At 43.8% G+C, this 14,524-nt stretch overlaps 1 protein-coding gene across 1 annotated transcript in view; it reads left to right on the forward strand.

The window, feature by feature from the left end:
• The window catches only part of hacd1 (3-hydroxyacyl-CoA dehydratase 1), a 179,961-nt gene extending 171,895 nt beyond the window's left edge, over nucleotides 1-8,066 (forward strand). The window contains exon 7 of the mRNA XM_072508583.1: nucleotides 1,880-8,066. Coding sequence (XP_072364684.1) covers nucleotides 1,880-1,962 — 83 coding nt within the window. The 3' untranslated portion in view covers nucleotides 1,963-8,066. The remainder of the gene's footprint in view (nucleotides 1-1,879) is intronic.
• Nucleotides 8,067-14,524: the final 6,458 nt, after the last annotated feature.

Here is a 14,524-nt window from a genome sequence, read left to right on the forward strand (position 1 = left end):
AGGGGGCGCATGTGGTCGGGTCCTAGGACTCAGTTTTCTACAACGTAGCCAAGGATGGCTAGGCGGGTTGTGCAGAAAATGCATTTTTCCTTCTTATAGGTGAGGTTCAGGAGTTTAGCGGTGTGGAGGAAGTGCCAGAGGTTTTCGTCATGGTCCTGCTGGTCATGGCCGCTGATGGTGACATTAGCTAAGTACAGGAATGTGGCCCTCAGCCTGTACTGGTCAACCATTCGGTATTTCTCGTTGGAAGACCGAGATCCCACTGCTGATGCCAAAGGGAACCCTGAGGAAGTGGTAGAGGCGGCCATCTGTCTCAAAGGCAGTGTACTGGCGGCCCTCTGGGTGGATAGGGAGCTGGTGGTATGCGGACTTCAAGTCAACTGTGGGCCTAGGGGTTTTCGGGAGAGGTCGGGCCTGGTAGGCTTTCGCAAAGTGGCCCTTCTTCCCACACCCGTTGCAAGTCGCGTTCCGTGCCGGGCAGCGTGTCTGGGATGCTTACCCTGGCTGCAAAAGTGGCACTTCGGGCTTCCGGCGTTAGCGGGCTGCTGCGCATCACAGGCTTGCGCCGCATTCGATTCGGGTGATGGCGGCGCCCAAGAGGCCAACGAGGGCGCCGCACGGTCGGAGGTGTAGGCCTCCATGTTCTGGAAGGCCGCCTCCAGTGAGTTTAGAACTGCACTGTCTCTGGGAGGCCGAGTGTACCCCCTTCTAGCAATCGCTGGCGGATATAGTTTGATTTCATGCCTGCGACATAAGCGTCCCTGACCAACAGCTCCGCGTATTGGGTAGCCGATACCGCCTGGCAGTCACCGTTCTGGCAGAGTACCCGCAAGGCACGCAGGAATTCTGCTGGTGATTCCCCAGGGCGTTGTCGTCTCGTGGCAAGAAGGTGCCTAGCTTACACTTCGGTAACAGACTTTACATAGTGTCCCTTCAGCAGCATTATCGCCTCCGTATACGAGGGGACGTCCCTGATGAGAAGAAAGACTTGCGGGCTCACCCATGCGTGGAGGATCTGCTTCTTTTGGAGGTCGGTGAAGTGTTCGGTGAAGGATCCGAGGTATGCTTCGAAGCAGCTTAGCCAGTGCTCGAATGTTGCAGAGGCGTTGGCTGCCTGTGGCTCCAGCTCCAGGCGATTAGGCTTGAGTGACGAATTAATCTTAGATGTTTAGTTTATTAAATTGATATGCCATCAATGAACACACGACGAGTGGTGAATGTAACTGAGGCTTCAGTAAACTAAACCGAAAGCCTCCTGGCCTCGGATCCCGAACTGGGGCAGTGGCGGAGCCTAGCCACCTTTATACCAAGCCCGGGGGAGGCGGAGCCAGCAGGCAGTAGTTTACCACATTACATATAATACAGTGGCAGTTTACCACAATATACAGATTATATACTACAGTGGTTCTGACCCAGCAGAGACAAGCCCAGGCATGTAATAGTACAATACAATGCAGTGGTTTACCACACCATCTGACAGTGCAGGCTGGTGGACAGGAAAAATAGCTGCAGCAACCTACTCCCACTGTCTTCGAACAGGTTTTTTTCTAAATATTTGTAGAATTTTCTTATACTAACTTATTCTTCTACCTCCATTTGGAAGTCTGTTACTCTACTTAATTAAGGTTCAACCAAGTTCACTAACCGCCAAAAGTTTGTACAATATTGTGAAAGTGTGTAATGGGTCTCGCACACTGGTAAAAATTTAAATTGCAAAATGTCAAAATGAAGATGAAAGTTATCTTGTAAATTTGGGAATGCAGGAGGTGTGTGTGTGTTTATGTATGTGTATATATAAACATACACACATATAAAATTATTTTGTACTCTGTGACTCTAATGCTTATTTCTCTCTTTCCTCAATGTATTTGCAATCCAGTTTTTCCACAACTGTATTTCCACATGCTTCGTCAAAGGAGAAAGGTGCTTCATGGAGAGGTGATCAAGGAAAAAGAGGATTAGACCAGTCATGAAACAATGGTGCTTCTCTCAGGATCAACACACCGTTTAAACCCCATTTACACCAATGCTGTAAATTAAGATTCAATCTGAATTGTTAATTGATCTGAATCAATAACATTGTGCAAATGTTATGAATTTCTTGAACTTCAGTCAATTTGGAACTAAAATGAATGATCTGCATCGCCATTCCAGATTGATTCAAAGCTTGCTTCAAATGTGTGTCTAAATTAAACAGCCTGGAATGGATTTGAATTATTGTCCAATGTGATGAATTGATCATTTTTATGTCATCGTGACACATCTATGACTTGTTCCTGCTTTGCATGCTTTGGGGTTAATTATTGCCCTTGACACATTTACGCAAATTACCTACCTAACGTAAATGCTAAATTTTGAAATTCATTTCCGATCAATGTAATCCAAATGGAATCTGAATTTCTGTGTAAAAGGGAATGAAGACTGAACAACCAAAACCTCCGTTTGACCTTTCAATGATTCTGAGTTTCAAGAATCATGGAACCAAAATAAACAGCTATGCATAAAAATAATGAAGTTATGTATGGATTATTTAGTGAAACTCAACCTATCCCGTAATTTTGTATTTACAGTTTTAATTAGTTACTAAGACTTGAAGCTGACTGCAGACTAATTCATCAATTCTGTGGTTCTTGTAGTACAAGAGTAACCGTTTTATCCCTTTCACAGTAGTATTCAGATTGAATGACCCTGATACTATAACTTTGGCTGGCATCCTAGTGTGAAGATGAGGGCTGCATCCTTTTCATTACGATCACAGTGTGGAGCAAGGCTGATGATGCTTTATGCATGTATGTGACCGGTAATGGACAGCTGCCTGTAAGTAATCACTAAACACAGACAAACAGTTTTGTCATTTAACAGGCATCCAATTACAAAATTTATGTTGCAGAATGCTTTCTGAGACAATTCTGGTATAGCAGCTGTAGTTCTGGAGCTACTGAAATGGCTCTTTTATATCTTGAGGCATTTTCTACAGGAGCTACATCCATTTTAAAATACTTATGCATGTTTGCAACATTTAATCAACTTACCAATTAGATGGTGATAAGCTTTGTAAAGGCCAGCAATATGAGATGGCTTTGCTGGTTTATATGGTGTGGATATAGGAACACTCAGTCCACAAAGGGCCCAAAACATGGCTACCTCTTTGAACTTGTGTTGCAGTTAGAGGTGGCACTGCCATTGTAAGTGTGCCATGTTCACATTACTCATTTGCCACTAACTTTGGAATAGTCAATGATGGCAAAGTGAATTTTCCGATGCATGATGGATTTTATTCCACTTGAGTTGAGATTTATCCAGGTTTTGCAGCAGAGTTTGAACTAGTGTTTCAATTGAAAATGTTCTAAATTTCATATAGATTAAATTTTGAAATGTCAGTATAAATTGGTTAATTTTCTCAAACAATTCAAATTAGATACATTACATCGACACTGCCTTGGATTGTCTGTACTTCTCATAGTTTATTTTCTAAATAAGACCAGCTATGAAAGTTCAAAATATTGTCACTATTTTGAAATCCTGAAGCGAATGCTGTGGTAACAATGATTAAACATTTATGTGTCTTCCGTTTTAAAGCACTGAACTATTTTAAAGATATTTTATTTTTTGGCAATGCTTCTAAATTTGAATCTAGCATCATAAAATAGTTACAAATAAAATTTGTTCAGGCCACCTAGGTCATCCTTTCAACATATAAAGAATCACATTAACTATTTTCATCTACCTTCTGCCTTTTTATCTGACCATATTTTATGTGGCAATTTCATGCAATCCTGTTTTTTCCAAGATGTCCAATCAATTTCCTCAAAAGTGGCAAGTTAAAATAGTATGTGGCAAGTAAGAAATAATGTGGAGATGCCGGCGTTGGACTGGGGTGAGCACAGTAAGAAGTCTTACAACACCAGATTAAAGTCCAAACCTGTTGGACTTTAACCTGGTGTTGTAAGACTTATTACTGTGCAAGTAAGAAACAAACCCTAAACTTAAGTTAGTGAAATATAATCATATAAAATAATTGTCATGATTGCATTAAAAGGAGTAAGTGGGGGTCAGTTGGCTGGTTTGTGATGCAGAGCAAGGTCAACAGGGCGGGTTCAATTCCCGTACCAGCTGAGGTTATTCATGAAGGTTCTCGACCTTGCCCCTCACCTGAGGTATGGTGATCCTCCGGTTAAATCACCATCAGTCAGCTCTTCCAAGGGGGAAAGCAGCCTATGGTCACCTAGGACAATGGCAACTTTATTTACTAATAAGGAGTGCATTTTTTTTTAACTGCCTAATTTTATACAGTAAGCTTGCAGCATAGTTTGCTGCCCTATCCTCAACTCAGCCAAAGATTACATATTGAAAGAAAAAAGGACTTGTGTTTACCTTTCACAAACACCCCAAATCACAATGTCCCAAGCACAATGTAATCACAGAATTTGTACGGGTGAGAAGGAGGACATTCGTCCCATTGTGTGTCCACCGGTTCTCCAAACCAGCATCTCGACTTAGTGTTGTTCCCCTGCCTTTTCCTCATTCTCTAGCACAGAGTTTCTATTCAAATAATCATCTAATGCTATCTTGAATGCCTTGATTGAACCTGCCTCCACCACACTACCAGGCAGTGCATTTCAGACCTGAACCACATTTTGTGAAAAATTATTTTTCACATCACATTTGCTTCTTTTGCATATGTTAAATCTGGGCCATCTTATTCTTGATCCTGATCCCAGGAACGGTTTCTACTGATCTACTCTGTCCAACTCCCGCATGAATTTGAACATGTCGATCAAATCTCCTCTTCGTCTTCTCTCCAGGGTGAATAGTCCCAATCTCTGCAATCTAACTTCCAGTTTCTCACCCTGGAACCATTCTTGTAACCCTCTTTACACTCTGTCCAATGCTGCAAGTTAATCATAAAAGAGAGCTAAACAAAGTCACCAATTTACAATGGTCACAGAAAAGCAGATGGAATTGTAGGATTCACAAATCATCAGGAAAAATATCAGCATCTTATGAAATAGAATTTAATTTTATTGACGGAGATTTTCAACTTTTGCCTGAAACCGATGCATAATTGGTGAAGTGGCCATGCCATTGCCAGAAGCTTAAATGCTGCCAGTGAACCGACAGGCCAACTGGGTGCCCTGCTGCAGCTTGTTGCAGGTTGTGGGAGACAAAGAACAATACAGCACAGGAACAGGCCCTTTGGCTGTCCAAGCCTGTATCAGTCATGATACCAGCCTTGGCCAAAACCCCTGGGGAATGAGCCAATCCCAAAGCAAATGCTGGAATGCCCTAGAGCATTTATTGAAGCTGGAAGGAGCACTCTTGCTCTTCTCTGCCTCACAAAGACTTTCTACCAAGTTGTTTGTCAGGGTCCTTTCTCAAGCGGTTATCAGTGATCCATTTAAGGACCATTGGCTAAGCCACTCAAAGTGGACAGCACGGTGACGCAGTGGTTAGTACTGCTGCCTCAAAGCATCAGGTACGCATGTTCAATTCCCACCTTGGGTCTTTGTCTGTGTGGAGTTTGCACTATCTCCCCATGTCTGCGTGGGTTCCTGCGGATGCTCTGGTATCCTCCCACAGTCCAAAGATGTGTAGGTTAGGTGGATTAGCCATGCTAAATTGCCCCTTAGCGTCCAAAGATGTGCAGGTTAGATGGGGTTACGGAGGTTTAGGGCGGGGGAGTGGGCCTAGGTAGAGTGCTTTTACAGAGGGTCGGTGTAGATTCGATGGACTGAATGACCTCTTGTAGGAATTCAACGTTTAAAAAAAAAAAAAAAAAAAATTTAGAGTACCCAATTATTTTTTTTTTTCCTGTTAAGGGGCAATTTTGCATGGCCAATCCACCTAACCTGCACATCTTTGGGTTGTGGGGGTGAAACCCACGCAGACATGGGGAGAATGTGCAAACTCCACACAGACAGTGACCCAGGGCCGGGATTCGAACTCGGGTCCTCAGTGCCGCATTCCCAGTGCTAACCACTGTGCCACATGCCGCCCTGGAATTCTACGGTTTTAAGTCTGTTCCAAATGGGCTAAGTGTGCGTGACACTGGTTGTGCCCATTTGTACCTGAAAATTGTAAAAAGGATCCCTCTTTGCACAGTTAAGCAGCCTGCCATTAATAATAGATAGGCATACGTTTTTTTAAAAAAACACTGAGGATCATGGCATTGCAGGCACGGCCTCTATTTGTTCCCTTTGAGACAGGCTAAAAATTTGCATAAGCCGGGTCTCTACTACCATAACTGAGAAATCAATGATTGACAGTTGGAAAATCGCTCCCAGGAAGGTTGATATAGCTTATTAGACATTGGGGCAAATTTTAATTTGAAGTGAATTTTTAGTAGGAAACTGCTATGGCGAGTTGCTTCCTGCCAGTCAGAGGCAGCAGGAGGTACCAATGACTTTAACTGCTCGGGCTTATTAAATGGGCTAATCCGTTTCTCACAAATCTAGAGCAGCTGCTGGCTGTGAAGATCGAGAAGTCTTAAGACTTGGCCAGGTAAGTGGCAGTGAGGGATGTTGTAATTTTCTATGTTGGGCCTGGGGAACACCTCCTGGCTGCAGAAAGGAAAGTTCTAGCTTTACTAGAATTACTAAAGACTCCGCATACTCCTGCTATAGGATCTCAACTTGTAAAAATTTGTGGCATCCACCTTAGGTGGTACTTCATATACCTGCAGAATTCTGCAAGTTCGCAGCACAAAACGCCACAAATAATAGGCATCTGAGCAGGTAAGTAACCTGTTCTTGTTTAAGTGCCCACCAATCCTGATGAATGAGGTTAAAATTGACTCTTATATAGTTTCAACTCGAGATGAATCACTATTGTTCAATATATACATAACAATTTAACAAATTCTAACATGCTCAATTTATTGTGTTTTACCTTTTTCTTTATATTCTATGATGGCACTTGTTTGCAATTTCTGAGATTGATTTGAAATGGTTTTTTTTCCCTCATCACTGTTGGTGCATATCTTGAAAGGTCCCTTTGAAAAGATGTTTTTAAATCGTTATTGGTGTAAACAAAATAGGGCCTGAAAGGTTTTTACAATTTTTATTTTAGTAGGGTTTACTTTATAATTGTGTTTCTAGGAGGTTATTTTATCATTTGCATATGGGTGCTAATTAAGTAAATGATTTTGATAAAATTCTATATTTCTAACTTATGCAGCTAAACTGAGGTTATCACCTTTTGTAAAATGTGCAATATAAACTGAATAGAGTTGATACTTGTCCACTCTAAGCGCTTAAAATAGCTACAACAGAGATCTGAAGACCTAAATTACAAAGGACAAGTGAACAGTTTGGACTGAGTTAAAGAGTAACATTTCAAGGTGGATGCTTTAATTCACCAGATTGCTTAACATTTAAAAGCATACATGTTCTTAACTGATCACGAAAGGACACACATTTCAAAAAAGAAAGTCATGCCTGAAATGTTCATTAATTTTCAAGAAATGAATATTGCTCTAAGTGAGGTCTGACATATAGTATTCAATATAATCTTGTATAAAGCAATACAATCCAGAAATGTTATTGTAACTGAAGTAGCGTGACACTTTTTTGTTCCCTTTTAAGTGCATGTATATTTATTAACAATAGTAGCAAAAAGTGTTTAAAAATATATAATTAAGAGGTTGTATGTTGTGTATTTAACTTGGTTTCAACCAATGCAATTACAGTAATTTGAAAGTAAATTGAATAGTTCTCAACCCTGTAATTAAGTACAGTTGTATGAATCTAGGAAAATGTGACTCTTACAATCATGTGAAAGTGCTGTGTATTAATGTGACCCTTGGAATTATGTTCATTTTTGTTAGGTTATAATCAGACCTAAATATGAATTTAGAGATTAAATATAGTGCCTGCTGGTTGGTAGTTGTGACAAGTGAAAAATACATAGTTAAATTAATTTGGTAATGATGTAAAGGATTTCAATAGTAAAATATATTATCAATGAAACAATTGTTGTACAATTGTTTGGTTAAAATTAATGGTACTGTTGGGGCTGTCTAATCCATATTAATGGAAGATATAAATATGCACCTGTTTTGAAGCAAATGTTTAATTTCCTACTTGTTTCTTTATTTCTGGCTAAGATCAAGTGTAGTAGCCTTTTGGCTCAGATCTGGTATGTCTCCCTTGTGGGGACCATTGTGGGATTCAATTTGAATTTGAATTGGTTTTTGGAGCAGGCAAGGAACTGGATTAGGGGTTCGCCCCTGACCACACTCTGAGCCCTGGCTTTGTAACTTAGAAAAAGTAATACACTTAATTTCTATGGAAGTGATTTAGTTACAGAGGGCAGGATTGGAAAATAGAGGAACAATAAAAATACAAAACATGAACATAAATTCATACATATTTTATTCCAATGCTATCAGTAGCGTACACACACAACCAAAAATAAACATGATTCAAAGAGTTTGTCAATTTTCCCCTTTTCCTCCCCAAGCTACCCCCGATCTTACATAGAACCCCTCTTCCAACCCACTGAGAGTGAACTTGATCTTCTACAATTAAAAAAAAAAATGGTACAAATCCCCGAGCCATGCCGAGACAGCACTTTCATTGCAGTGTTAATGTAAGCCTACTTGTGACACTATTAAATATTATTATAGACCCCCAGTTATTATAGACACCCAGTGACGCTGCCGCCCACCAAATCCGTATGTTTCGCCGCCTGGCAATCAGTGAGGTGAAGGCCACGATATCGGACCCCCCTCCCTTCCAGCAGCTCCAGCAGATTTAAAACATCAAAAATCGCCACCAGAGGGTACAGCAACATCCTCGGGGGCTGGTTTAGCACAATGGGCTAAACAGCTGGTTTGTAAAGCAGAACAAGGCCAGCAGCGCGGGTTCAATTCCCGTACCAGCCTCCCCAAACAGGTGCCGGAATGTGGCGACTAGGGGCTTTTCACAGTAACTTAATTTGAAGCCTACTTGTGACAAGCGATTTTCATTTTACTTCCACTATTTCTGACAGTGTCTTGAAAATCACTGCCCAGAAACCCCCCAACTTTGTGGTTCAGTGGCCCCCTTCTACATCTCTCGAATACATCCTCCACTTCCGGGAAAAATCCACTCGTACAGGCCCGAAAAATCCACTCATACAGGCCCGAGTCATATGAACTCTATGCACCACCTTGAACTGTGTAAGGCTCACCCAACCACATGACGGGGTTGAATTTATCCGGTGCATAATTTCACTCCAGGCTCCCACCCAAGTGCAATCCCCAGTTCCTTCTATTTCCGCCTTCTCCCTTCCACTGGTGCCTTCTGTCTCCACAAACCAACCATAAATGCTGCCCACTCTGCAAAAAGGTTTTCTAAATGCTAGGTGCCTTGCCTGCCCAAACAAATTCTGAAATTAATTCATCCACCCTCTGGGAAAAACACCTTGGGAACGAATATTAGAAGGGACTGAAAAACAAATAAAAACCTCGGCAAAATATTAATCTTCATGGACTGCATGCTCCGGTAGGCAGGGCATCCCACCTCAAATCCTCTTTGACCCCCTCTACCAAACTGGCCAGATTCATGCATTGAATACCCAGATTACCGAAACCTTATTCTGACCAGCTTGGGTCCCAGATTTACACTCCCCTAGGCATTCACCAGTAATACCTCACTTTTCACCACATAGTTTATACCCTGCACCGAACTTCCCCAGTTGTCTCCATGCACTCCAGCAGGTTAGAAACGTATAACAATAAATCATCCGCATACAGAGACACCCTATGCTCCTTACCTCCCCTCACAATGCCCTTCCACTATCTTGAAGCCCACAGCGCAATCTTCAGGGGCTCAATAGCTGATGCAAACAACAATGGGGACAGTGGGCATCCCTGCCTTCCCCTACATAACCTAAACTACCCCAAATTCATCACGTTCATCCTCATACTCGTCATGAGGGATGCATGCAGCAACCGCATTTGTGAAACAAATGTCGGTCCAAACACCAGCCTGCTTAAGATCTCGAACAGGTACCTCCATTCAACCCGGTCAAAGGCCTTCTTACCATCCATTGATATGATTACCTCTGCCGCTCTACCCCTTGATGGGGTCATTACCACATTCAACAGCCTCTTGAAGTTACTTGACAACTGCCATCCCTTAACAGATCCCATCTGGGCCTCCGAGACCACACACACTTCCAACCGCCTCTCCAACACCTCAGCCAATACCTTTACATCTGTATTCAGCAGGGAGATGGGCCTGTAAGACCCACACTCTGTTGGGTCCTCATCCGTCTCCAAGATCAAAGAAGTAGAAGCTTGCGCAAGTGTGGATGGCAACTCCCCCGCGCCCACATATCCAGGAAATGGGTGCCAACACTGGAGAGTGGGAATAAACGGGTTCTTTTCAGAGTGGCAGGCAGTGGGTAACTGGGTTCAGTGCTAGGACCCCAGCTGTTCACAATACATATTAATGATTTAGATGAAGGAATTGCATGCAATATCTCCAAATCTATAGACAACACTAAGCTGGGTTGTAGTGTGTGCTGTGAGGAAGATGCAAAGAGGCTGCAGGGTGACTTGGACAGGCTGGCTAAGTGGGCAAATACTTGGCAAATGCAATATAATATAGGTAAATGTGAGGTTATTCACTTTGGTGGCAAAAACAGGAAGACCGATTACTATCCGAAATGGTGGCAGTTTAGGAAAAAGGGCAGTTTGGGAAAAGGGGAAGTGCAACGAGACCTGGGTGTCATGGTGGAATAGTCACTGAAGGTTGGCATGCAGCTACAGTAGGCGGTGAGGAAAGCTAATGGCATGCTGGTCTTCATAGTAAGAGGATTTGAGAATAGGAGTAGGGATGTCTTGCTGCAGTTTTACAGGGCCTCGATGAGGCCACACCTTGAGTATTGTGTGCAGCTTTGGTATCCTGATTTGAGGAAGGAAATTCCTGCTATTGAGGGTGTCCAGTGAAGGTTCACCAGACTAATTTCTAGAATGGCAGGACTGAGGTATGAAGAAAGACTGGATCGATTGGACATGTACTCACTGGAGTTTAGAAGAATGAAGGGGATCTCATAGAAATATTTAAAATCCTGATGGGACTGGACATGCTAGATGCGGGAAGAATGTTCCTGATGTTAGGGATGTCCAGAACTAGAGGTCACAGCCTAAGAATAAGGGATAAGCCATTCAGGACTGAGATGAGAATCAACCACTTCTTCTCAGACAGTTGTGAACTTGTCGAATTCTCCACCACAGAAAGCTGTTGGGGCCAGTTCGTTGGATTTCGGCGTGAGAACAGCTGGTGAGTCAGTTTCAGCGGGAGCATTGCGGAAGGAGGTTGCTGGGAGGTAAGTCAACCTTTAAAAGCACTTGTCTTTGCAGGGGCAGGCCAGTCGATTTCGGCGTGAGAACAGCTGGTGAGTCAGTTTCAGCGGGAGCATTGCGGAAGGAGGTTGCTGGGAGGTAAGTCAACCTTTAAAAGCACTTGTCTTTGCAGGGGCAGGCCAGTCGATTTCGGCGGGAGTGGAGCTGGCTGGTTAGTCAATTTCAGCAGGAGCTGAGAATTTTTCTTTTTTTTTAAATTAGTTTTTTAGGCAGGAACAGGAAGTCGACCCGCGGACGTCTGGGAAGACCCTCACCAATAAATTCTGGTGGAGAGGAAACCCGAGACACTACACGTGTAGTGTCTCCCACCCACCCTCCTCCTCTAACCTAATAATAAAACCCATTGGTCTGAGGTAAGTACCATATTTTATTATATTATTATTTTTTATAAAAATTTAATTTTATTAAAAGCCAGATCTTGGTAGAAAGTTAGAGGAATGGCAGGGAAGGGAGTGCAATGTTCCTCCTGCAGGATGTTTGAGGTGAGGGATGCAGTTAGTGTCCCTGCTGATTTTACCTGCAGGAAGTGCTGCCATCTCCAGCTCCTCCAAGACCGAGTTAGGGAACTGGAGCTGGAGTTGGAAGAACTTCGGATCATTCGGGAGGCAGAAGGGGTCATAGATAGCAGCTTCAGGGAATTAGTTACACCAAAGATTGGAGATAGGTGGGTAACTGTAAGAGGGACTGGGAAAAAGCAGTCAGTGCAGGGATCCCCTGCGGTCGTTCCCCTGAGAAACAAGTATACTGCTTTGGATACTTGTGGGGGGGACGACTTACCAGGGGTAAGCCATGGGGTACGGGCCTCTGGCATGGAGTCTGTCCCTGTTGCTCAGAAGGGAAGGGGGGAGAGGAGCAGAGCATTAGTAATTGGGGACTCTATAGTCAGGGGCACAGATAGGAGATTTTGTGGGAGCGTGAGAGACTCACGTTTGGTATGTTGCCTCCCAGGTGCAAGGGTACCTGATGTCTCGGATCGTGTTTTCCGGGTCCTTAGGGGGGAGGGGGAGCAGCCCCAAGTCGTGGTCCACATTGGCACTAACGACATAGGTAGGAAAGGGGACAAGGATGTCAGGCAGGCTTTCAGGGAGCTAGGATGGAAGCTCAGAACTAGAACAAACAGAGTTGTTATCTCTGGGTTGTTGCCCGTGCCACGTGATAGTGAGATGAGGAATAGGGAGAGAGAGCATTTAAACACGTGGCTACAGGGATGGTGCAGGCGGGAGGGATTCAGATTTTTGGATAACTGGGGCTCTTTCTGGGGAAGGTGGGACCTCTACAGACAGGATGGTCTACATCTGAACCTGAGGGGCACAAATATCCTGGGGGGGAGATTTGTTAGTGCTCTTTGGGGGGGTTTAAACTAATGCAGCAGGGGCATGGGAACCTGGATTGTAGTTTTAGGGTAAGGGAGAATGAGAGTATAGAGGTCAGGAGCACAGATTTGACGTCGCAGGAGGGGGCCAGTGTTCAGGTAGGTGGTTTGAAGTGTGTCTACTTCAATGCCAGGAGTATACGAAACAAGGTAGGGGAACTGGCAGCATGGGTTGGTACCTGGGACTTCGATGTTGTGGCCATTTCGGAGACATGGATAGAGCAGGGACAAGAATGGATGTTGCAGGTTCCGGGGTTTAGGTGTTTTAGTAAGCTCCGAGAAGGAGGCAAAAGAGGGGGAGGTGTGGCGCTGCTAGTCAAGAGCAGTATTACGGTGGCGGAGAGGATGCTGGATGGGGACTCTTCTTCCGAGGTAGTATGGGCTGAAGTTAGAAACAGGAAAGGAGAGGTCACCCTGTTGGGAGTTTTTTATAGGGCTCCTAATAGTTCTAGGGATGTAGAGGAAAGGATGGCGAAGATGATTCTGGATAAGAGCGAAAGTAACAGGGTAGTTATTATGGGAGACTTTAACTTTCCAAATATTGACTGGAAAAGATATAGTTCGAGTACAATAGATGGGTCGTTTTTTGTACAGGATGTGCAGGTGGGTTTCCTGAAACAATATGTTGACAGGCCAACAAGAGGCGAGGCCACGTTGGATTTGGTTTTGGGTAATGAACCAGGCCAGGTGTTGGATTTGGAGGTAGGAGAGCACTTTGGGGACAGTGACCACAATTCGGTGACGTTTACGTTAATGATGGAAAGGGATAAGTATACACCGCAGGGCAATTGTTATAGCTGGGGGAAGGGCAATTATGATGCCATTAGACGTGACTTGGGGGGGGATAAGGTGGAGAAGTAGGCTGCAAGTGTTGGGCACACTGGATAAGTGGGGCTTGTTCAAGGATCAGCTACTGCGTGTTCTTGATAAGTATGTACCGGTCAGACAGGGAGGAAGGCGTCGAGCGAGGGAACCGTGGTTTACCAGGGAAGTGGAATCTCTTGTTAAGAGGAAGAAGGAGGCCTATGTGAAGATGAAGTGTGAAGTTTCGGTTGGGGCGATGGATAGTTACAAGGTAGCGAGGAAGGATCTAAAGAGAGAGCTAAGACGAGCAAGGAGGGGACATGAGAAGTATTTGGCAGGAAGGATCAAGGAAAACCCAAAAGCTTTCTATAGGTATGTCAGGAATAAGCGAATGACTAGGGAAAGAGTAGGACCAGTCAAGGACAGGGATGGGAAATTGTGTGTGGAGTCTGAAGAGATAGGCGAGATACTAAATGAATATTTTTCGTCAGTATTCACTCAGGAAAAAGATAATGTTGTGGAGGAGAATGCTGAGCCCCAGGCTAATAGAATAGATGGCATTGAGGTACGTAGGGAAGAGGTGTTGGCAATTCTGGACAGGCTGAAAATAGATAAGTCCCCGGGACCTGATGGGATTTATCCTAGGATTCTCTGGGAGGCCAGGGAAGAGATTGCTGGACCTTTGGCTTTGATTTTTATGTCATCATTGGCTACAGGAATAGTGCCAGAGGACTGGAGGACAGCAAATGTGGTCCCTTTGTTCAAAAAGGGGAGCAGAGACAACCCCGGCAACTATAGACCGGTGAGCCTCACGTCTGTAGTGGGTAAAGTCTTGGAGGGGATTATAAGAGACAAGATTTATAATCATCTAGATAGGAATAATATGATCAGGGATAGTCAGCATGGCTTTGTGAAGGGTAGGTCATGCCTCACAAACCTTATTGAGTTCTTTGAGAAGGTGACTGAACAGGTAGCTGAGGGTAGAGCAGTTGATG

Source organism: Scyliorhinus torazame, chromosome 6 (genome assembly GCF_047496885.1).
Source record: "Scyliorhinus torazame isolate Kashiwa2021f chromosome 6, sScyTor2.1, whole genome shotgun sequence".
Lineage (NCBI taxonomy): Eukaryota > Metazoa > Chordata > Chondrichthyes > Carcharhiniformes > Scyliorhinidae > Scyliorhinus > Scyliorhinus torazame.